The sequence below is a fragment of the Melopsittacus undulatus genome, chromosome 9 (genome assembly GCF_012275295.1).
Source record: "Melopsittacus undulatus isolate bMelUnd1 chromosome 9, bMelUnd1.mat.Z, whole genome shotgun sequence".
Lineage (NCBI taxonomy): Eukaryota > Metazoa > Chordata > Aves > Psittaciformes > Psittaculidae > Melopsittacus > Melopsittacus undulatus.
In genome coordinates this window covers 28,792,138-28,816,643 of record NC_047535.1, presented here as the reverse complement: position 1 = coordinate 28,816,643, position 24,506 = coordinate 28,792,138, and the positions used below count along the sequence as shown (strand labels likewise).

The window sequence follows — 24,506 nt, the reverse complement described above, 5'->3', positions numbered from 1 at the left end:
TTGTTGGCTGTGGGCATCCCTTTGCAGCACACTGTGGACCTAACAAGAGCATGCTGATGTGTGGTGTCGAGGTTGCCCAATGGTTCCACATGCTTCACAGCTCCTAGCCCCACGTGTAGCTCAGGAAGGAGCTCTGAGGTTCTTACAGGTGCTTTGTGCCCTGATCCAACATCCCAGGCCGCAAACACATTTCACACAACAGTGTTTCTCCTGCATCCTGTTTGTGGACTAGAACTGTTCTCCATGAGGAGAGGGAACAGAAGCACAGCAGGAACCAGGGCTGTTTGCTCCCAGCCTTTGCCCATAACAAAAGAAACCCTTCTGACGTGCTCAGAGCAGTAACTTCAGCGCTGCAGAACCCATCCGTGCGCTCTTCATCCCTGTTTCATTAACACCCGTGCTCCGGAGCGTAACGAGCTGTCCGAGGGCGGCGGGACAAGGGAGAGTCGTTAACTCTGGAGCGGAACGATGACAGCTCCAGCGGGACTCAGGAACCGCCGGCCGGGGGTGGGGGCGCGGCCGGGCCCTCCCGGGGCGGTGCCTGCCGTGCCGAGGGGCGGGTGAAGGGGCGGGAGCGCTGCGGGCGGAGGGACGGGACGGGGCGGCCGCTGCCGTGCAGTTGGGTTGGGCTGCGCTCGGCTCCGCGGAGCGTGGCGGTGCCATGTTCGGCCGCGGTTCTCGCAAGCGGCTCTCCAGCCGGTCGGTGAGTACCGGAAGCGGGGTTCTGCGTGCGTCCTCTCCCTGCCCCACTCCAACCTGTGGATCTGTCCCGCCGCCCGCTCGGGCTGCGCCCCCGGTGTGGTGCGTGTGGATCCCCCTCCTCGCCGCCCTCCAGTGCCCCCTTCTGATGGGTGCGTCCCCCTCGCTCCCTCCCCTGCCCCTTCTCTCACCCGTTTTCCCCATCGATCCCCTTTCTCCCGGGTGCGTGTCCCCCGACCCGCAGCGGAGGGGCCGGGGCTGACTTTCTCTGTCCGTTGCAGCTGACGGCGTCGGGGGAGCCGGAGCGGGGCCAGCCCTGCAACACCTGTGGGGACCAGTGTCCCGGCTTCGCCCTGCACAAGTGGAGGTAAGGCCCGGAGAGACTCCCGTGTCCCCTCGTACCGTTCCCCCCCCAGAGGGCAGCGGGATCCCGATGGATCTCGCTCCGCCTCTCCCTTCGCAGGGATTTGTGGCTCGCTCCCAACTCTGTGCGCATCCGAGGTGTGAATGTGGCTCTTTGAGGAGCACTCGTGTTAATCTTAATCGTGTTCCCCACGCTGGCCGGTGCTCTGGGTTGGTGGGTTTGCCAGCCCTGCCATGCAGCATGCAGGTCTGCCCGTGCCTGCCGCTGGTGCGGGGCGCAGCAGGATCCGGACCAGGACTGGGGTAACTGGTTTGCTAATTACCACCTTGCAGCCTGTCTGCTCCCCGCTGCGGTCAGGGGCTCATCCTGCTGCCCCGGGTTATGCTGAGGGCCAACACCGCCAGCACCTGGTGGGGACAACCTGTGCAGGGTGGGGTGGGAAGGAGGCATTTGGGCTGAAAGGGTTCTGTATGGTTTGCACCAGATCAGCACGTGGAACTCTCGTCTCTCCCTGTGGTGGGATTTATCCCCTCTGTGATGCCAAGCAGAGATGCAGCTGTTGAAATGGACCAGGGGTGTGTAGGATGAACAAGAATTCTTGTCTGTTTCTGTTGTCTCTTTACAAGCCCAACAGTGCCAGTGCCTATGAGGCACAGCGAGTCCTGACCTCATGCTAGATCTGTCCCTTCTCCCCTCCCTGAGTTGTGCTGCCTAGAAATGAGTTCCTGCTTGTGGGTGATCTGGGACAGGGTGATGTTAAATCTGGGCTGTGGGCTCTGGGAGCTGGTGCACAAACTTAGTAGGCCATGGAGCCCTTGGTGACCCTTTAACCTGATTTATACCCTTTCCTCCAGTATCTGCTGTACTTGGTACTCCTCCAGGCTTCTACCCTACTCTCGGAGCTGCATCCTAGCAGATTAAAGCGTGGGTTCAAGGCAATGATGGGGATTGATTTATTCCCTTTCAGTTGTATCTTAAGCTTCAGCCTTGCAAATCATCATTTCCTGATGTGTTTACTCTGAGGGGTGGTAGGACAGGGCCTGTGTGTTGAGATCTGCCCCAAGGGATGCACTGTGGCATGTGGAGCTTCACTGTGGTCCCCAGCCCTGCAGGTGCTGGTGGCACATCCAGGTTCACTGTGTCCCAATACAGACCTTGAGAAGATGAAGGTGTAAATGTGTCCCCTTCATCCTGGGCTGTGGGAGCTGTGGTGTCCTGACACCCTCCCAAGGGTGAGCCTGCCACAAGTGTGTTAATAGATTTATAAGGTCACCCCTGAGTTGTCTTCTTTCCAGGGCTTATAAATGGTTTCCTGAACTGTCCCAGGTTACCTGGAGTTGTCTCAGAGCAGTTTTATAGTGCTTAAAAGTGTCAAGGAGAACTTTCAAATATAGGGTAAGAAAATCCATGGTCACCAAAACTCTCTCCTCTGCTTACGAGGTGCTGTGGTTTGTGTTTCGCTGTATCAGAGGGTGCAACTGTCCTGTGGCTTTTGATGAATGAAGTGAATTTTGATTGCATCCCATCAATGGCGAAGTGGCTCAGCAGAAGAGGCACCCAGCTACTTGGGGTGGTTCAGGTGAGAGTGGTGTCCTGGCTCTTTCCAGGTTGTGCCCTCCACACTGGCACACTGGGCCACATCCTGCAAAGCCCTAAGTGCAGGAGGAGGTGGAGCAGGAGGCTCCAGCCTGTTGGGACCACTCGTAGCTGTCTTCTGGCTACCTTTCTGTGAGGGACCCCTGACCCTTAGAAACCCTCCTTGATATCTGAAGGGAGGCTATAGGGATGCTGGGGATGGACTGTTCATTAGGGACTGTAGTGACAGGACAAGGGGTAGCGGGTTAAAACTTAAACAATGGAAGTTAGATTAGATATAAGGAAGAAATTCTTCACTGTTATGGTGGTGAGGCACTGGAATGGGTTGCCCAGGGAAGTTGTGAATGCTCCATCCCTGGTGGTGTTCAGGGCCAGGTCTGACAAAGCCTTGGGTGATATGGTTTAGTGTGAGCTGTCCCTGCCCATGGCAGGGGGGTTGGAACTGGATGATCTTAAGGTCCTTTCCAACCCTAACTATTCTATGATTTTGGATAAAACTGCACGGAATCTAGGAGCAGCCTTCTCTGAGGAAAGAAGGGTTACCTCCCCTGGAGCAGAAGGATGGGAGCCCATTGGGTACCTGTGGGAGTCAGCACCCAGAGGCATTGCAGCTTGTGTGCTCCAGGTTTGCACCCCACTGAGCCAAGTTAGACTTTACACCAAGTTACCTTACACTGGGACTGGACAGGCTGGGAGGTCTCCTGCACACACACATTTAATTGCCTTGATATAAGAATAATTAGGCAATTAAATAAAGACAGCCTATTTGCCAGAACACAAATGAGAGGAAGCACATTCATTTTTTACTAACTACTGGTCTATTAACGCCAGGGACATATAAGAAGGGCAATTATTAATAGTAGTTTTGAAGGTTGAAAACGTGCTCGGGAGGCTGTGCCCTCTGTGGTATAACCAGCTCTCAATGGGGGTGCTCACCAGCTCCTTAACATGCAGAATGGGTTTGGAAGAAAACAAGGGTTTATGAGGAGATCCACAGATTAAGGACACAAACCCTGATCAATTAACCATTAGGGATCTGTAAGTCTTTTTATAATCCTTTAATAGTAGAGTTTTGCTGATAAATGTAAATGGAACCTTTCTGCTTCAAAGATGGGAGCTGGTGATATGCTTTAGGGAGAAGAAAAAGGATTTATAAGCTCGCAGGCACTGAAACCATTGCTGATATAGCAGTGTCATGTACATAATTCTGCAGGACTGTGCAGTTTATAGTTACCTGTGATTTCAGGTGTGAGCTGTGCAGTTACTCTGTCAAGCAGGCAAATGGCTTCATTAGATACCAAAGGTTTCTGTGCCCATACGTTCCCTTAAAAGCCACTTTTCTCAGATTTGAGAGCTGACTTTAAGCACTGGTTGAATTGATCGTTCCTGGAAGCACACTGATGCTTCCTGAGCCAGGGAAACCACTCAAAAATGAATTGTGTTCTGCAGACCTGTTTTCAGAATAAAACTTCTCTTTCTGCTGTAGGTGATGTGCAAAAAGATAATGAAAGCGTATTGCCAAGTGACTAAAAATGTCCCTGGTTTTAGAGTTTGTTTTTTGAGTCTTCTTAATTATGCTCTGAAATTATAATCTCAAATTTGAGTGAATTATCCTGTAAAAGTGTTGGCATATTTAATACTACTTTGGTGGAAGCAAGGAACTGGAAACACCCTGTGTTACAGGCACAGTTAAGCTGGAGCTCTCGTACCTCCTGTGTGCCACTGACTCCTGCCCCCGTAGTAAAGCAGAAATTCAATTTTCAGTTTAAAATCATTTAGCCCCAAAGAGGAGAAGGTAAATGGCTTCTGAATGTGTGAAAATGAGTGAAAAGACCGAGTTCCACCATCCTTGGGTGTGTAGTCTGCAAGGATGTGGCTATTGAACTATAACCGGTATAAACCCCCAGTTTCTCATGGCCTGAACAGCAAAGTGACTCCTTCCTCTAATCTCATCTCTTTATTTTGTGGTAGGTTGTTAGTGAAGTACATAAGGACTGCAAAGTTCATCTGTGTAGGCTGCGGTGTGAAGGATGGAAACTGGGTGTACATAACCAAAGCCTCATTAATAACAGATCAATACTTGAAAGGTGGCTTTTGTGTGGAAAAAGTGAAATCAAATTCAATAAAAATCTTCCAGCTCCTTAGGAGCCCAGTTGCTGTTTTCTAATCAGATCTGCATTACATTAAACTGTGTGCCATTCAGCTTGTTAACAAGCTTTGGCGTTAAATAAAGCTGTCACTGGAGTTCGGTGAATGAATAGCCATTAAGAGTGTCTTTTGCATAATGTCTTGCAGAGAAAAGCCTTCGAGGGAGGTGGTCTGGGAGGTGGCAGGGAATTTATAACCTAGTCCTGGTGCAATTAGTGTGAATATGCAAACCTTAAAGGTGACAAATGGTTGGCAGCTCCTGGAAGGGAGCGAGTGGCTTTTGCTGCTGTTAAGCCTACTGTGAAGAACTAATTTCGGATTTACTCTGGGCGAAGAAAAATTACAGCCTTAGTACTGTATTTAAAATAGCGGATTCTTCGTGTTGGGAGATTGGCATGTGTTTAACACACAGAGGCATGGCTTGTTTTCTCCTTGAGAAAGCCATGCAAAAAAGAATGATACTCTTGCAATTCAACAGACCTTGCTGTTCCCTGTTCTCTATCCAAAAGCACCAGCTAAAACTGTAGATGGAGGAGACCTAGATCTCAAGATGGTATTTGCGCTCCGGTTTGAGGAAGGAGGATGTACCACCTGGTTTGCAAAGCCTGCAGAGGCAGTGGCATGTGGCTGATTTCAGAGGGAAGGCATTCAGATGCTGTAGCAGATAACTTTAAAAATAGTGTCTGAAAACCTTTGGAGAAGTCTTTGTTGCCATAGTTATTCTTCTGGTTTGCAGAAGCATTTAAATAACAGTAATAAACATGACATAAAGACTGGTTTACTGGGGTTTTAGTTTCTGTGTGTGATGTTTTACATCTCTTCTTGGAGTCTCTCTTTTTTTCTTGCGTATGCCGTGTAATCTGTCCCTTGAAATCACGTTTTGGTGGGAAGAGATCTGCTTCTCTTCATGCATTGCTGTCACACATCATGGTCCTAATATCAGTGATGTGTGTTTATACAGCACTTAGTGCCTGGCCCTTACCTTCCAAGGCAAATTTATGTGACTGTTGACTTAATGCTCCATATTAACAAGTGAAGTTTTGGTGCCTACAACTGTTTTGAGCATTTATGTGTTCCCATAACTTGGCATCCCGCTATGATGTACTGTGGCCAGTGCTGCAAAAGTTTGACCTCATTCAGCGTTGTTGGATCTTGGACCATTAGCAAGGACAAGCTTTTTAGGAGGGACCACCTGGGGAACCCAGATGGTACAAGGTCACTCAACGGCTTGAGACTCACCACAAAAACCTATGGGCAAGGCGCATCTGATGGACAAGAAAACAGATGTGTGTCATGAGATGGTGACTTGGTAAATTAGGTGGTTGACCAGAACCCAGAGATGTTTGGGGCTGCTGGGTGATGGTGAGTAGGTTGCTTTACTTCTTTCTCTGCCTTGTTGACTGTAGGCAGGGAGTTGCCAACAGTCACGCAGGCAGGCAAGCATTGTTAGGCAGTGGATGTTTGTTTTCTTTTCATGTTTGTCCTGTGCCCATTGCTCTGGATATATCTGTTCATGTGTGGCGAGCAGTGAGAAACTCCCTGTGTTTGCAGCCTGGATCTGCATTACCTGGCGCTGGCCCTGCCAGCACAGGGACATTCCAGGGGGCTCAGTGCACATCCCAGGCGCATTTGAGTCTCTGGTTCGATGCACAGTGCCTTAACCAGAGGGCAGAAACAATGATATTTGTAACAAAGCACGTGGACAAATAACACTGAATTCTGACGCATTTGTTTCTACTTTCAAAACACGAAAAAAAAGAGTACAGATTATTGCTTCCATATGTTTTCAGCATTTTTTGTAGGTTATGTATCTTTCACACACACGCTCCTAGTTTTTGCCTTTCATGAATAACTTGCTTTGTGTCTCTGTCTCCTTTAAGGTTCAGATATTCCACACTGCCCTGCATGGTTTATTTGAAAGGCCTTGGTGGTGTGAGAATAGCGATACCTTACCTTGAATTGATTCATGGTTGCATCGCTTTTGCAGAGATCTGTGCTGGGCCTGGTAGGTTTTAGCTAGTTCTTAATTTTGCAGTGGGGAAACTGCTGAAATAGGTAAAATTCAGCTGGTGTGGTCTGCTCCAGAGGTGAATCCCTAAGGACAGCAGGCTGCTGTCCCCAGGGGACCTGCTCGTGTCCCCAGGGGTGGTAAGGAGTCGCCTGTATCCAAGGATACTTTCACCCTCTGTAGGGGATGCAAAACATAATGGTGGTCTTGTCTGCTGATTTTTCAAGCCTTTCACAAAAGAGTTGGTGTTGTTAGCTTAGGTTTAGGTTTTGTTTGTCATAAGCAGCTCAGAAAGGAGAAGTCATTCCCTCAGGTTACTCATTGACAAAGTCAGTGTCCTTCAGCCTCAGTGCCCGGGGGAGTTTGGGTGGCTACTGAATCTTGGCTCTGGAGGATGCAGGGCATGGACTTTGCTTGGCATCAGTGGCTTCAGCTGACCTGTCTGCTCACTCCTGCATGATTAAGCACTTGTATAAGTGTTTGAAAAATCAGGGTCTACTTTTTCTTTGCATTTCCAACTCCTGTGGCAGTAAGGAGGAAGCAGGGTAACTAGTGACAGCCTGTGCTGCTGTCAACATTCCCACAGCATCTCTAGCAAGGAGCGGCCAAGCCTGCGGGATTGGAGTTTGGGTGATTGTAGTGTCAGGATCAGCTTTGTCTTGCCCAGGGACTATTTATGTTTTAATAAATGTCGAGCACACAGTTGAATTTAAGGAACTCCCAACCCAATTTTTGGCCTGCCTCTTCCACGTCTTCATGTCCTGCTGCTGAAACAGCACTTAGAACAGCCGAGACTGATAAGGTATCCTGTTTGTGTTGGCTGGGAGACACGATATGCACATTAACAGAGCATTACAATATTGGAGGCAGTGCTGTCTCTGGCAAAAAGCCTAAAATGAATGCTTTAATTTTTTGTATGCGATGTACAAAAGAGCAGGTGAGGTATGTGCTTGTTTCCGGGCAAGCCCGCAGAGCCTGTTTGAAGTCCTTTACAAGCCACTCGGGATTGTATTGCAAGAACTCAAAGGAGTTTGAGACGCTTCTTGATTAAATTTCAGCTGAACACAGAGCCCTAGTCTGCAGCTGCTGTAAGCGGGGTTGCTCTGCTGCTGGGCTCTGCCCTGCTCCATCGCAGGCAGAAGCTGGGAAAGCAGACTTTCCCCTAGAGAAAGAGCAGTGCGGGTAGGTTTTCTGTCTGTTTTGAAGCAGCTTTGTACAATTCTAGTTTTGTGAATGGGGTGAAAAACCACTAATAAGCTGTTGTGGGTTTTGGGGGTTTAGTCTGTTTCTGGAGTGATGTGAATGACACTGATGGGGGAGGGGGCAGAGCAGGCAAATGCCAAAAATTCACCATTTTACACCTAAATGAATCTTTTTAAAAGTTTGTGGGGTTGTTGTGCACTAAATTTTTGGGACAATGACTACAGCTGTAAATAACTACAGTATGCAAAGACTAAAATGTTACCTGGTGAGGAGGAATGATAGCTGGGAATAGAATGGTAGCTGGGAATAGAATAGAATGGTAGCTGGGAATAGAATAGAATGGTAGCTGGGAAGTGCTTTCCCGGTGCCTCAGCCATGGAGCTCTGCTGCTGGACACTGGCAAAGAACAGCTTCTTCACTGAGACTTTTGGGATGGAATTCCCCATGACAGACCTGCAAAGCTTGGAAGTGGGATGGGTTGGCTTGCAGTGGTACCCATTGGTGCTGGAGGCTGTGGTTATGGATTTGGGTGCTGCATAGCGTGTGATTTAGTAGAATGTGGTGAACTGATTTAACAGCTCAGTGCTGATGGATGTGTAAAGTCCTGAGCTTATGCATCACCCTGAGCCCAGAGTAATCAGTTTTTGAAGCCTCTGATGAGAGGAGGCTGGAGGAGGTTGGGGGTGAAGGATCTCATTGGTCCCATGGCACACCAGGCTTAGCTGTCTTCCTTGCCTTTGGCATCCCCATCTGCTTACTGAGTTTTGCTGTCCTGCCACAAGCCTCACTCCTCTTGGTCCCTCTTGCTGGCTCCACAGGAGTGCACAGTCTGCTCTCCCTGCAGGATGCATCCTACTAATGAGGGCATGCAGTGTGTTCAATGGGGAGGAAAAACTCCTGCTCCTTTAATAGAGGGTTTGCAACAGGCCTTTGTCACGAGCACTGATGGCATGAAAGAAAAAGCTCTTGACCACCAATTTGGAAAGAAAGCCAAACTGGGTGGATAAAGGGTGGTATCCCCAGTCCTCAGCTGGAGGACTCCCGAGTGCCTCTCCTCTTTGTTGCTCTCCACTGTAGAGGTCTCTTCAGTGCTTTTAAGAGTGTTTCTTTGGTTTTGTTCCCATCCTGTTTGTCTTTAAAAAGTCAATCTGCAGCCTTTTATTTTCCAAAGACATTCTCCCCACTATTTCCCCACCCTGCCCAGTAATCCATCCTTATTACATCAGTGAGTCACTCTTCAAATAATCAATTGCCTTTTCATTGTCTGGGTTGTAAGTCTATCAGCAAGCTTAAGTTTGGCCGATAGTATCAGCGGAGACCTTTGACAGATGGTTTTGCAATTCATGATGCTCATTTGGATATTTGCCTTTTTTTTCCCCCTCTGATGAATAATCTCCCAGCCAAGCCGGGCTGGGGACTCTTCCCTGTGCACGCAGCATCTCTGTGGTCACTATCTAATGTCTGAAGAATTTGTAACATTAGCAGAACTGTCTGATGGGAGGAAAACTTATTTCAGGCAAGCCTGAGCATGGCTGTAAAGAGACTGCTGGTGGGCTGTTGTGTCCTCATAGGCCTTGGTGCAGAGCCTTTCTGAGGTTCACCAGTGCTGGGGCCAAGAGGTGAATACAAAACTCGGGGTGTTCCTCTCTGATGCTGGAGGGACCATTTCTTCCTGCCTGTGACTCTTTGCTCCCCACAGGGCCTTATGCTAGAGCCTAAAGCTTGGAGAGCTAAGTATTACAACTATTATTACCATGGAGGGAGGCACTTCGTACTCAGCCATCACAACAAATATTTCATCCCCTATCAATTGCCGTCGTGCAGATGCTGCTGCTGTGGTGATAACAGACATAATGGCTGCTTTCTCCGATAAGGGGAGTATATAAATATAATTACTGAAATCCCTGTGCAGAGCCTGTGGATGGATGGATGGATGGAGGAGAGTCTGTCTCCCTGTGAGGGGTTTCTCTTGCTCCAAAGCCAGTCAGGAAGAGCAGGAGCTGCTGGCAGTTGAAATGGGAGCTGCCACATCTGTGAGCAATTAGTAAAAGATGTCTATTTCCCCCCCTTCTTTCCACTTTCCTCCTCCTCTTCTCCTTGAAGCCAAGCCATGGGCTGGGAGAGCTGGGAGGAAACCCCCAGTTTGAGTTTGAGATTCTTATAGGCAGCCGGTGCTTGATGCGGTCGCACCCTGATAGCAGGGTGCAGGTCTAAGGACCCAACCCAAGCTTGCAGGAAGCCGCCTGCAGCCAAGGAGCCGGATATTATTTAAATCAAGCTAACAAAAAAGTATTTCCATGGCAGCAGTAACCATAGGAAACCTCCCTAGTGTGTCTCAGGTGGTTACTGTTTCCTTGCCTTTGGCTGTTTGCTTTGCCAGTGAGCAGTGGTGACCAGTGCTCTGTGCTGTGGTGACACCAGGAGTGGTGGGTGAGCCCGGCTGTCCCCATCACAGGCTGTCCCCAGGGGCTCAGCAGCCGTCCTCCAGCGTGCATCACAGCTCCTGGATTTCTCTTGCACTCTAGTTGGTAAAAGGATGCTTTCAGAGGCTTCTTTAGACGCTTTAAAGTCTCAAAACTACCTTTTTACCTTGTGTCAGCTCACAAATGCATGTTTGATCCTTAAATACCCAAGCCATGAAAGTGAATTGGCTCCCAGGGTCCAATTCTTCTTCCTTTCTATAGTGTCTCAGAAAGATGCTTTTATATTCCCTCTGGCTCAGCTCATGATGCTTGGCCTTCAACCAAGATGGGGAATCTAGGACAAGAATCCCTGAGAAAAGCAAGATGAAAAGTTATAAAAAACCCCCAACATTTTGTTGAGGAAAAAGTGCTGGTAAAAGATTTCATTTAGAAAAATAGACTGGGATATTTTTGGTCAGCTTCATGTGAGCACATTTACAGGAGGGCATAAGAGGAGGCTTGTTTTCCTGGGTATTGCCTCCTCTAGGAAATCCAAGCTGTGAAATGAATACAAATGCTGGAAATCAAGAGGTTTTGAAGTGAGTCACTGGAAGGGATGTGGAACCAGTTGTGCTGGTGTGGCTGCACTGGTTGGCAACCAGCTCATCCACCAACAGGACAGGGTGGCTGTGTGGAAGCACCTGGGGCTTAAGCATCACAGAAGACTGCACCCATGGGTGCTCTGGCCCCAGGGCCTCTCTCCCAGGGCAGTGTGGAGATGCCCACAGCTTTGCAGAGCAGATGGGCCCTTCTTGCAGAGCCAAGGTGTTGCACAGAGACAGGTTAAAAAAAGACATCTCCTGCAAGAGGCAGAGGGGGGGGGAAATACATCATGATGCCAATAACAGTATCTGAAGGGGGGTTATAGGGATGCTGGGAATGGACTATTCATTAGGGACTGTAGTGACAGGACAAGGGGCAACAGGTTAAAACAGGGGAAGTTTAGACTGGATATAAGGAAGAAATTCTTTACTGTGAGGGTGGTGAGGCACTGGAATGGGTTGCCCAGGGAAGTTGTGAATGCTCCATCCCTGGTGGTGTTCAAGGCCAGGTTGGACAAAGCCTTGGGGAGGCACAGTTGAGTGTGAGGTGTCCCTGCCCATGGCAGGGGGGTTGGAACTGGATGATCTTAAGGTCCTTTCCAGCCCTAACTGTTCTATGATTCCATGTTTGCATACTGCATGGTGCTGCTTCATCCTCTCCAGGTTGTCGTGTCAGGGACTGGCCCTTGTGGGAAGACCTGGATGGTCTTTGACCCATCTGCCTTGGATGGATGTGGACCTCTTTGCAGGGATGCTGATGGGTTTGTTATCTTGTAACCTGCCCTGGCTCTTTGCAGATTATTTGATCCCTGGCAAACCCACAACCCTACAGAGGTCAGACTTTTGCTTAAGATGATGCAGCATTTGAAGAAGTGGCAGTGGGGCAGGGACAAGGCTGATTCCTGTATTCCCTTCTTCTTGCCTGCCAAACAAATGGAAATGCTCATGATGGAGCTGTGCCCATGCCGTATTAAGCCTGTGTTTGGTGCCATAAAGACCATGTGCTGGAAATGCAGCCCCTTTAAATGTCAGATTTGAGAAGAGCTGGGACGTGAGAAGACAATAAAAGTTAATATTCTTAAGTCGGGATTGTGCAGCGTAGCTTGGATTTTCAATATCGAGTGCATAATTTATTACAAGATGTAGCAGTTTCAAATACATACATTTGAATATGTTTTAATATTATCTTTCCTTCCAGTAGCAGGAACAATGCTGCTTTACAAAAGAAAAATGATTTTATGTTGCCACGTGACAGTTTCAGCTTGTACCTCTAATAGAGGAGCGATGTGCTGAAGTGTGAAGGCTATCTGATAAATGCCTGCATAATAAAGCTATATTGTTTGTTCTGATTTCCCTTTGCTATTTTGAAACGTATAAATAAAACATTTTCACACTGTGCCCTGTGCAGTTCCAGCCCAGACTATTTACTTTCTGCTGCCGCAGCCTGTAGGAGATAGGAATCTTTCAGTCTGACAGGAGAAATCTGGTGGCATTAGCCCTGCACATCGCACTCCAAGTGATCAAATAGAAGTTGAATAAATATTTTGTCTGAAGTAAAGTTAGAAGTATTAAATAAAAAATTAATAATTTTTTTAAACAAAGAAGCATTTGTCTCTGTGTACAGCAGAGGGCACTCGGCATCACTGCTGCTTGGGGCTGTCTGAAGGGAGGAAAAAAATCACTGCGCTTTAATTTTGCAGAAATAAAACACTGTGTGTGTATATTTGCTTATATATGTGTGTGTGTCTATAAAAAGACACAGGGTGGCATATATATAAAAATAATCCCAGCACATAATATAAAATATAATATTTGTAGTGGTTGCTGAAGTTGGATGGAGCGCATGTTGTGTTGATTAATGCTCAGCCTGGTGTTACGTTAAGCTTCAGAGGGGATTGAGGCATGCTGAGAGGGGAAAACAAAGAGGCCCCAGCTAGTGAATGGTTGCAGGCTTCATCTTCCTTGCAAAGACAGAATCTGGAGACATGACATGGGGAACTATCCCAAGGCAAGAACTATCTTGAAAGATGGATAAATTTGGGGTGTGAGAAATTATGAGTTGTTCCTCCTAGGAAAGCAGCAGCACATCTGGGGGCTGGGGGATTCTGTGCTGGAGTTTGAAGTGCTGTGGTCTGGTTCCTGGCAGAACCAATCTGGTGGAATTGCAGGGTTCTTGTGAAAGTCTGCGGGTTGGTTCTTACCCTCCCTCTAGAAGTTATCTGCTGTTTAAGGACACTTAAAATACTGAGTTTGGTGGCTGGAGCAGGAAGCAGCCCTGGCCCCAGGGGCAAGGAAGCAGGGCTGTGTGCTGCCTGCAGCATCATTACTTGGAAGATGAAACACTTGTTTGCTAATGAGGGACCCATTCCTGTAGGTACAGAGATGTCCTTAATTATCCAAAGACAGTCATTACAGCTGGAGTCTCTTCTTGTGTAGTAAGAGTTTAGTAATAGAAATAGACTTATTTTTTTCTTTCTTTCTCCCCTCCTCTAGATAACTGCACAGACACTACTGAGATGTGTTTCTCATTGAACTCTCCATGCACCTTGTGTTTTTTTAAGCGCTCAGCTTTTGGCGTCACTGTGGTGCTGTTAAAAGACTTAGGGCAGCTGGATTTTGTGCTGTTTTCCTGGTGAAACCATAAGGTACCATGCTGAATTTTCATACTTCAGTCATTAATTCAAGAGGAATTTGGATTTCCTCTTGTCTCCCCCATTGAGCTGCTTGGATTGGACTTAATCTAAATCTCTCAAAGCAGTGTTCCTGCAAGAGGCTGAAAGTGTCAACACTGTTGTGTAAAATATGGGGGTGGTAAGAAGAGTGAGAGGGCATGTGGTTCAAGATAACCAGTTTATGCAAAATACACAGCTGGGTGGATTTTGCTGCTGAATATTTGTGGACTGTAATGATCAGAGAAATATGGAAATGTTGGAGGGGCTTTATAATAATGGGCACTAATTAAAATGAAATGGATTTGGGTGGTAGGGAGTAATCCAAGATTACAGTAGTAAGGCTTTTTCTTAAATAGGCCCTGCTATTTGGGAGGGCAGCAGAGCTCCTTGTTACATGGGATTGTGGCAAGCAGCATTCACCCTTGCCTTGTTATTTCACAAGAGCGTGGGACAGCTAAGACATGAAATACATGAGTAATTTCAAGGCTAGAGGCTAGCTGGTGTGCTGCTAAACACTTCACTGGGATAGAAATGCTGTTGTCTTGATGTGCCTGGATAATTGCTTTTCTGGAGCTGGGCTCTGGGAAGGATTTGTCCCATTACAATGATTCCTCATGGCCTGTTTTGGAGCTATAAGAGCAGCCTGGTCCTGCCACTACCAGGTGCTCCTGCCTGGGCTGTTGAGCTAGGAGGTACTGGGAAGATGCTACTGGGGATGACCTCTTGCAGCTTTGGGATTGGGACGGAAAGCAAGATACCACTGCAGGATCCTGGTTCTGCCCCACTGGCTCCAGGTTTTTGGGCAGGAGCCAGACACGTTTCTGCTCCTGCTGCTTGGCTTTTCTTCTCTTGTAAGGCTTTATTGGCCTTTTTTTCAGTGCTGACCATGCCACAAAGTACCAGACTGAGCACACCAAGTGCCTCAGGCACCCGTCTCCTTGGGAAATAATGGTTATGAGATGTTTTGCAGGAGCTTGTCATCATTACAAGAGATTTGGCAATGTGTAACTCAAAAGGCTGCGCTCGTGGGCAGCCCAGCCTTCTGCTAGAGGCTGGTGAGCCTTAGGACTCACCTTAGCCAATGTCAATAGAAATGAAACTACTTAAATACACAGTTAAAATATGTTGTTATGTTAGCATGTGGACCTCCATGCAAGACTGTTCTTTAACTGTAGCCATTAAAGGACCCCTACGGAAGAGATTTAGGAGGCTGGTAAAAATATTTTCCACTCTTAACTGCTTGTTTGCTGCCAAATGGATTTGGGGCTGAGGTGAAAGGCACCTGGGCTTGGGATATTTCTATCAACTTTGCACCTCCAAAACCTTATAGGCAGTAAGTGGTTAAAAAGATGCTGTGTACTTCCTTTCAGGTGATGAAATCCAGCTGCCCTGCCTGCTGGCTTTTCTCTTCCATGCTGTCATGCAGGGTGCCCAAGCTGTGGTAGCACAGAAGGTTGTTACCAATGGCTAGCACATCGTGGTTCATGTCCTTGTGGGCTTTTCCAGATGATCCAGGAACTTAAGTAGTTCGTAAAAGGAGCAAGTAGCCAAATGGACCAATAAAAGGAGCTTGTGGAAAGGCCCAGTATATTTTATAAAGAAAGAAAATGGATCCTCTAATGTGAGGGTTGTGTCTTGTAAAACTTTGCAGGGCTGCTGGTGCTGTTAAACACTGGGCTTCTACTCCAGCCACTTGCTGCAAGCACACACAGTGACTATCTAAACTTTCTTTTTGGCCTGAGCTCTTCCAAGCTCTATCCTGGCCCTGGGGAAGTTACTGGGAGACATGCCATGAATTTCCGAGGGAACTGGAAAGCAATGCTCAGTGCAAGACCTTTGATGACAGCCGTCGAATAAAAGCCGTCTGGCCTTTGTGCAGGATGTTTTAGGCAAGGTAAAAATACAGCTTTACGTGTTCTTAATGCTCTGTGATGGCAACAACTGCAGCTAGGAGGCCAGAATTTCGCCTGACTGTGGTTCTCGCTGGGAAATGCCTTTGTGTGATCCAGGAAAAGTTAAGCCGTTTGAATATGAGCAATGTTTGAATTTGCAGTAGCGGGATGGTGCGTGCACACCCGGTATTTCTAACCCCACAAGTGACATTTCAGCCAAGCACAGAGGGCAAGCACAAGGCTGACCAATGATTTAAATCCCCCCTCCCAAGCTGTTTAAAGGACTCACTTAAGTGGGCACATGAGCTTGGGTGCCATGCAAGCTTGAGTGGGTTTTATGCACCATCCATAGCTGCACATCTCCCTGTGCTGCCGTGAAGCCTGTAGGATGGGGAGGCACCGCATCCTTGGAGGCTGAACCCCTTCATATCGTTGAATGCACGGGCAGGGAGTTGCACAAAAGCAGAAAACAGGTATTTTGCTACTGAGTCAACATTTTGTGTATCTGTGCACAGGAGTATGTGCAGCTTTGACCTTGATGCTGCCCAACCTCCGAGATTTTGAACTAAATCTCTTTAGTATTCTCCATGTGCAGTTTGGATTTGTTCTGATGGACTGCAGAGATGTGGTGGTGTTCAAGCTAGGCTTGAATTTCTTAGCTGATAAAAATTTGATATCATTCTTCTATCTTGGCCCCAAAGGGCAAAGCTGCAGAGCTCAGCTAATCTTATGAAATCCGTGTCTTTTTTTGAGCTGACAGTTCTGAGGATGGTTTCTGCTGCACCCAGACTTTAAAAGTGGATCAAATTCCTGATTTTCAACCTGTAATTAAAAATTGGCTCTAAATCCAGTCTCTCAGCTCCTGAATACTGAAGGAAGATACATTTTGTACTGTCCCCTCAACAAAATGATCACAGAAAGGATGCATGTTGGTGTGTGGCCTTTCACAGAGCCAGGGATGGGGTGACCCTGACTGCTACTGACTCTAAGAGGAGGGTCCAAGTTTTAAAGCAATGGCATTACATTTCCCAGTGACTGGAAATCTTTATGGTTAAGGGGGGGGGGGGGGGTTACCTTTGAAGATGGCTTGATCATTGCCAGCTCAGGGAAGCTGGATGTGCTGACCTCCGCTCCTCACTTGGGATGCTCAGCATCCCTTTGGCTACATGGGAATGTGATGGTGTCTGCTCTCGTGGGTAATGATGCTGTGGGGCTGGATGAAGTGTCATGCTTGTGGCTACTGAGGCCCTTCCTATGAGCTTTCTTCCAGTAGAAACCAGCCTTCACCTTGGAGCTCAGCTGCCGATCTCACTTTCTCCATGGCCACCTTTAGAAGGGATCAATGGTTGGCTTTGGCAGGAGCTGTTTTATTTCTTGCTTGCAAATGTAGTGATCTCAGCTGTCTGCAGGGCTGCATGAGGCTCAGTATTAGAGCTGCTTTGATGTCTGCACTGATACATCTTAAGGCAGCTCAGAATGATTTTATACAGTAGCCCCAAGGTGCTTGCACAGGAAAAAAAAAAGCGCTTTAGAAATGTAAATTTTGTTTGAGGACAGATTTTTCTCTCTCAATTCAGGATGAGGCAGTGAAAATGTAGCATTTAATTAAAGTTTGTAAAGGTTTGGAAATGAATTGCTATAAACATAAAAGACATAATCAAATGCCTACCTAATCCCCACCTTAAGGGCACATTAAATGCAGAAAGAATATAATGTGTTGGAGACTAGGATTGAAAAGCAATGAGGATTTGGGAGCAGATCTTTTATAGCTGGAGCTTCTAAATTATTTTACTTCAAGCTTAGGGATTTAAATATCTACATGTTAAAGATAAACATGAAGCAGCCCAATTCTCAGCCAGCACAGCTGGCATCATTCTACCGAGTCATTTTAGCTACAAATCCATGCAGCATGGCCTTGTGACATGCATTACAGTGTGAGATCTTGTCCTGATGATGGAAGAGATGGGAATCAGCCCTAGGCTCATCATCAGGTAGAGGACTTCTCCTTCTTGGAAGCTATTTAGAGAAAAGCACCTGATAGGTTTCTATTATTGGAAGAGAACAGGGTGAAGAAGGGGATGTGGTGTTACACAGTGTCAGTGAGGAGCTGGGCTTCCTCCGCTGTGGAGCTGCCTTCTGCCTGCTCCAGCTTCAATTTCAAAAATGAAATGAATAAAAGTGAAACAACCTTTTATCCTGAAAGCCTCGGACAGCAGGAACCAAATGCTGTTAGCTCTTGGGGTCTCCAGAGAAATAAAATCTGGGCATGCTGGAGCTGCCTGGCTCCATCACCATCTCCTCACTGTTGTCCCTGTATCCCTAGGCATTCTGAAGAGCTGGTTTCCCCCCTTGAACCACCGAGCCCTCTGTATGCCCTCTAGCAACGCATTATCAGCAGAACCTCACCATGGTTTTGTTTTGCAGTTAGTGATATTAGGCTTTGTTTGGATTTGGGTAGGAACCAGGCTGCCTTTTCTGGTCTTGCTTGTTTAAAGTATTGTGATTGGTATGGAAATTGTGGCTGCCCCATCCCTGGCAGTGTTCGAGTCTGGGTTGGACAGGCCTTGGAGCAACCTGCTCTAGTGGAAGTTGTCCCTGCCTGTGGCACGGGGTTGGAACTGGATGAGCTTTAAGGTCCCTTCCAACCCAAACCATCCTATGATTCATTGACACTGGGAATATTTCTCTTGGTGGAGGAAGAGCAGTGAGGTATCACCAAAGAGCCCAACTGGACCTGCATCTCACAGTGCTTTGCTGGGATGGTGGCAGCAGAGGTTTGTGTTCTTTGGGACCGAGGCTTGGAGAGGTGGGATGGGGAAGGGCTGGTGGTGTTGATGACAATGCTTGGAGAAGCAGACATGGTGCTGGGGGATCACCCTTGGTGGTACCATCAGCAAACCAGCAAAAGATCAACTCATTCTCTAAATGAAAGTGGAGGAAAAGAGCTTGAGCAAAAGGGAAGTGGACAAAATACCCAGTGACAGAGCCAAAGGGTGTCCAGCTTAAGGGTAGAATTAATCCTGTGTCTTATACTGCAGGGCCCCATGGAAACAGGGAGATCTCTCTCTTTCTGTTGAATCGGGCTCTATGCCAGGTGAAAGAAAACATTTTCCCAACACCAAATGGAAAAAGGCAAGGCAGACGTCTTAAATGAACTGTTAAAGGAATAGAGCCGTGAAAAGAATACGTTTGCTGTGCACTGGGGTTATGCATTTAACAGATTTTTCACTAGATGTGACCTTTGCAGTTTGCAGACAGGGCAATCTGCTGCAGAAACTCAAGTTGTACCAAAGGCTGAAGGCAAACATTGGGATATCATCACTGTTCCTGCACTTTGCTCAGGAGGAATGGGCAGTATCTCTCTGTCCTGCTTCAGAATCTTCCTGCAGTTCTCCTTTCCCCTCTAGCCCTCTTTCTACAGGTCATTGGCAGACCTGCTCGGGCTTTAAAATAACCCAGGCTAAAAAGTGTGATTTGCGTTTCAGCGATTTTTGCTTACACCCACATCCTATATTTATTGCCGTTTAAATCATTTGTGTTAGCTTGGGATGTGTTTCATTTGAGCAAGGAGGGAAAAAACTTGACTCTGTTGCTAACTGTTGCTAAGGGAAAGGAGATATTTATTCATCAGGGCACTTCTTCAGCACTGCAAGGCTGGTAGCCATGGAGGAGGGGTGTAAGGAAAAGAAATGGTTATGTATTTAAGCCTTTTCTCTTGTTGGATTCTTTCCATATCTACTGATGGTCAGCAGATGTCTTTTTCTCCCCTTCGAGTGTTACGCATCTTGGATTAGAGGTGCAGCTTGGGTTATGGTGCAGGGCAGCTGATCCCCAGGGCTTGACGTGAAACCCAGGGGGTCCCTGTATGTATTTGCAGGGCTTTGGTGGGTCCCTGGTCCCACAGGCATTAGGAGGCTCCCATGTTTTTCCCTCAACCTCTCCAAAGAGGTTTTCTAGTCCTTGGCTTCAGCACATCCTGTTAAAAGTCCCCATCAAATCAAGGACACCATGAGCCAAAAATGATGCACGTGGCTGCGTTCCCTCCCCAAGTTACAGCTGCTGGGGGACGTGCGGCAGTGCCGTTAGCTGGCTGTCACCGAGGCAAGAGGTTTTCCTTTCAGGTGTCATAGCAACGAGAAAATATTGCTTTGTTGGAGATCAGATTGAAAATTAAATTTGTCTCTTTCCTGGTAAAGTGAATTGCTCACTCATGAAAAATACAAGTCGCTTTGATCGGGTTAGATACCTCTGTGAGCACCTCTGTGCATTTCCAAAGTGAATTTCACAAATGCCTCGTGCCACGTTATGTCCCTGCTGAGTTTGAGTGTCCCATGACCTTGAGCTGTATTTAATGTTAGACTTGGGTTGAAAAACTTCCTTGGTAAAGCTTCCTTAGTGCTCATAATCTGCTAAAGCTTGTGGGGGGAAAAAAACAGGTCTGATGAGTGTCTGGAAGCAAAAGGGATGACTCCTCAAATGCAGCATTTCTGTTCTTTCAACTAAATAAAACACAGACAAGCAGACATTAATTTGGTGGTTTATGAGGTGCTCTGGTTCCTGCAACACAGCACAGAGGAGGTGAGTCAGGTAAACAGGACAGTTTGCAGTAGTGCTGGGAAGACGGGAATAATGTGAATGTCTCTCTGGAGTTCCCTCACACCCAAAGTTATACACGTTATAAGCCAGGTGTGATTTCTAGGTATTTGGTGTCCCCAGGCATCTTTCTGCATCTGCAGTATCATTTGTACCGGGTCAGTGCCCCTGCACGAGAGACCACCTTGGATTGCTCTGAACCAGGTTATCTTCCTTCAGCAAGGTCACACCATCCTCAGCCTGCAGATTGGAAGACTGAGGAGTGTGTGCCAGCACTGGGGCCACAATGATGGCCAAGGTTCTCCTCAAAGCAGCATGTGGAAGCTCAATCAAGTCCTGTCTGTTTCCATTTTGACTTATAGTATAGTAGCGATAGCAGATTTGCTACAGCCAAACTGGTTCTCTGAGTTTATCTGTAATTAAGATTCCTTAGGGATAAGGAAAAGGTTTTTTAGTTGAAGGTAAAGTAAAAAATGTTTTCTTGGAAAAGATTTAAAAATCACAGGCATTCTTCAGCAGAAGTGAACACCCCTGTTCCTAACATTTTTGTTTCTTTCCTGAGTCATTTGTTAGCATAGATAATTTGTGAATGTAACCAGCCTTTTTGACTGTATGAATAACTCTGGCCCTGGAGTACGATATAAAGAGGACTGCATGAGTCTGTGGTGCTTTGATTGGAAATAACTTCCAAAACTTTGGTGACAAATGGAGGCCAGGAGGTTCCTCCAGACTATGCGGGGTGCACAAAGTCTAGCTGTGGGTGAGAGGGGCTGTCCCATCAGCCAGTGTCCCATGAGCTGCCATGTAGACAGGCATTGGCCTGGGTTCCCAGATGCAGGAGGAGATGGAAAAGCCACCTAGAAAATAACCAGGTCCATGTTTCTAGAAGTGACCTGTGGGCTTTTAGTCTTCTTGGCTTTCCGGGTGCCCAGGTCTTGGTTCAGGAGTGTGTAATTAGCTTCTGTTTTTATTCTTCTCCTCAGTTTCTCTGCAAGGGACTGGGTTCCTGGGGACACAGAGCAGCTCTGCAGGAGATGCTGCTTTCCCCCACGTCCACCCAGGGAAACCTTGGGCCCTGCATCTCATTTGCATGTCACAGTGTCTCCGAGAAAAGAGGGCAGAAGAAAAGGGCTTGTTTGTTCAAAATGTCAGTGTTGAAATTATAATAGAAAATGCCCCATTTTTCCCCATGGAAATCTGCACACAAACCCTTTTCCAGCCAACAACCTCCTTAAGCACTCACTATTGATTTGAGAAATCAAATCGGGCTCAGGCAACGTCGTTACCAGCTGATGGAGACAGTTGATGCCGACATTGATTTCCTGTTGCATGTGGAGTTCATGGCAGACTGCACATGGTGTGGCACTAAAAATGTGTCTGCATGGTGTCTTATCACCCACTTTTGGTAAAATCCTCCTTCTTTTCCCCAGACTGTGGTCTGTGGGGACCTGCATATTGGCAGATGGGCAGTGATGCTGCTAAGCCCTGCCTCTCCACACCAGCAGGCATTCATTGTGCATTTGGTTTTTTGCCTGTGTTCATCTTCCGTGTTACAGACCTGTACATGCAGAGCAGTGTTGGCATGATGATGGGGATTATTATATTGCTGGCATTTGTTTGTCTTCTCATGTATTTGAAAAAGCAACACAAAAACATCTATATAAACAGCAACATCTGTTACAGAAGCCTGGCCCAGGCAAATTGCTGCTTTAAAAAGTCAGCACAGATACTCCTGTGATTCACTTTAGTGCTTGCCAGAATCACATCATACCCACAGTGCTTTATTCCAGCTACCATAGGTGTGTCTTTTTTCTCTCTTTTACACCCACAGCAAATGCTTAAAATAAGAAAGAGCTCTGTAAAAGGGAAAAAATAACTTGAGTTTATTTTCCTCTGTAGCCCGTGGGGCCCTGGAAGTTGTTATTAGAGGTGAAGTCATCATAGAGGAGGCTGTAACCCTTGGGAAAGGGTGTGGGCAATGCTGCTCTTGCAGAAAGAGTGATGGTGATGGTGGTGGTGTGTCCCAGGACAAGGGGACATGGGTGCCAGTGGGGAGACTGGAGAAGTTCCCATCTGCCTTTTGGCCACATCCATCACTTTGGCCAGATGGAGATGCAGTATTGCAGTGTGCATCCCTCCTTTGGTGCAGTGGCACTGGGAGCAGAATGGATCTGCCCCAAGCTCCACCACGTCTGCAGCACCATCAGCACCATCCTGTCTCTGGCTTGCAGTGCCCAGACCACACCAACAGCTGGAGTGGAGCTATTCTTTCTTTCTTATTTCACATAAAACAGAGTTGGATCCTTGTTACCATGGAAACCAGCAGCCCTAATTATAAGGAGTTTGATTCACTGGATGTAGAAAGATATAATTCTTCTTTTTCTTCTGTAAAAAACAGACAAAAAAGACACACCTATCATAAAATGATAACCCCACACCTGACGTAAGGTTAATCTTGAGTGTCTTCTGCCTGAATGGTGTCTCAGGAATAAACAGAATGCTGGTACTACTGTGTCTGTAATGGTGAGCCAGGCTGGGATCAGCAATACCACCCTTTGCTGCCCATTACTTGTGCTGCCTTCAGGCCAACAACACTGAAAACAAATGAAAGTCATTGCATTCTGTATGATTTCCCCTTTTTTCCCCCTGCCGTTGCATCACGTGAAGCATGAAGAGAGGAGATAAAGCCAGAGGGCAGAGGTGAAAATATCTCCTGCTGGGAACTCCAAATTGCAGCCACAAAAGGAGCTCAGCTCCACTTGGTGCGGGAAGGACTAAAGTCTACGCAGGGCCCATGAATAGCCCCATTGAGCAACTGCTGGGCTGGAAGTTAAGCAGTGGTTTAAGTGCTCTGCCAGATCTGCTGGAATTTGCTCCTTTAGCAGACAGTGGTGAAGCAGCTTTATGGTTTACATCAAAACAGGATGCGGATAGATATATAAATACTGTATAAAGAATGCTGTGTCTTTGCAAAGTGGCCTTTGCAAGTGGTCTCAGGGTTCATCCTCCTCCTCATGCTGTCCTTTGAGGGAAATCAGCTGAAAACTGCAAATATTTGGGAGTATTTTCTGCCTTGGCTTTCTGGGTTCTTTTTCTTTAAGCAAGGCAAGGGAACCATCCCATGCAGGTCAGAGCATCCGTTGTATTTGGGTCAGGAGGGTTACCAGGGAGGGGGACAGAGATTTGCACATGGAATTGATTATTTTATTCCATTTTTAGAATGTGCTTACTGTGTTTTAAAGCTCAAATTTGTCTTGTAACAGAGATACTTAAATCCTGGTCTGGAACCGTAGTTAACAGGAGAGCATTTAATACTTGCTAAATCCCTATTTAAAATAAACATGTGGGAGAGTGGCTTTCTGCTTTATTGGTGAAGAAACAAAGCTGATACTTTAGAATATATCCAGTTAGGTTCCTCTTTCACATCAGGATAAATACATTTAGAGCTGTGTCCCTCTAAGCTTGAAAAGCAGGGACTGTTGAAAGGGTGTTTTGGTGTAACTTCATCCATGTTTGTGACATGAGCTTTTTCCAGCTCTGGATGTTCTTGCTCATGAGTTGGGAGTTCATTTTCCACCTGGAAATGGCTGGCGTGTTCTTGTTGTATGGCTTCATGAACAGAGCAAGACTCACTGGGTTTATGGTTGGACTTGATGACCTTAAGGGTCTTTTCCAACCTAAATGATTCTATGATAGCTAACCTTGGTTGCATCAGTGTTTGCATTGTATGGATGAGAAACCAAGCTGTGAAGGGTTGGGGGATCACAGCAGTGCAGCCCAGGGAAAGCCTGGGCTGTTCACTGGCATCTTCCCATGGGCTGCATCCCACTGAGGTATAAGCATCCTTCTTGCTGGGTGGGACACACCAGTCCCTCATCAGGATACTCCTCCACTGGAACAAGCAGTTCTGAACAACCTGGGCAGAGGGGCTGCTTCCATGTGGGAATGCCACTCTGTGCCAGTCCAAGGGTTATCATTCTGATGTGTCATTGCATTTCACTTTTGCAGGGGTGAACAGAGCCATCAGCCATACATCTAAGGCCTGGGGGAAAAATTTGGGAAGCAAATTGTGTTCCCATTTGTAGGAGCAGGATGAGTGCCCACATCCTGTGTGTGTGCCAGTAGGATGAGGGAACTGGACACCCTGGGGATGCTTGTTCTGCAGGCGGTTTCCAGTTATGGTGTGATACCCGTGATCATGATGCAAATCAAGTGCTTAAAGATGTGTACATGGGTGGTATATCAAAGACAGCAGAGTCTGCTCCTGTGCTTGATATTAAGTGTGTGTTTAGGTAGCTGGTTGAACTGTAGCAAAAGCAGCTAACCC

The 24,506-nt window shown here is 47.1% G+C and overlaps 1 protein-coding gene across 1 annotated transcript in view; it reads left to right on the top strand.

Annotated features, from left to right (window-relative positions):
- The first annotated feature begins 583 nt into the window (after positions 1-583).
- Positions 584-24,506, top strand: part of PRICKLE2 (prickle planar cell polarity protein 2) — a 104,522-nt gene continuing 80,599 nt past the window's right edge. Inside the window, exons 1-2 of the mRNA XM_034065983.1 lie at positions 584-703; positions 981-1,066. Of these exons, the coding sequence (XP_033921874.1) occupies positions 662-703; positions 981-1,066 (128 nt within the window). The 5' untranslated portion in view covers positions 584-661. The remainder of the gene's footprint in view (positions 704-980; positions 1,067-24,506) is intronic.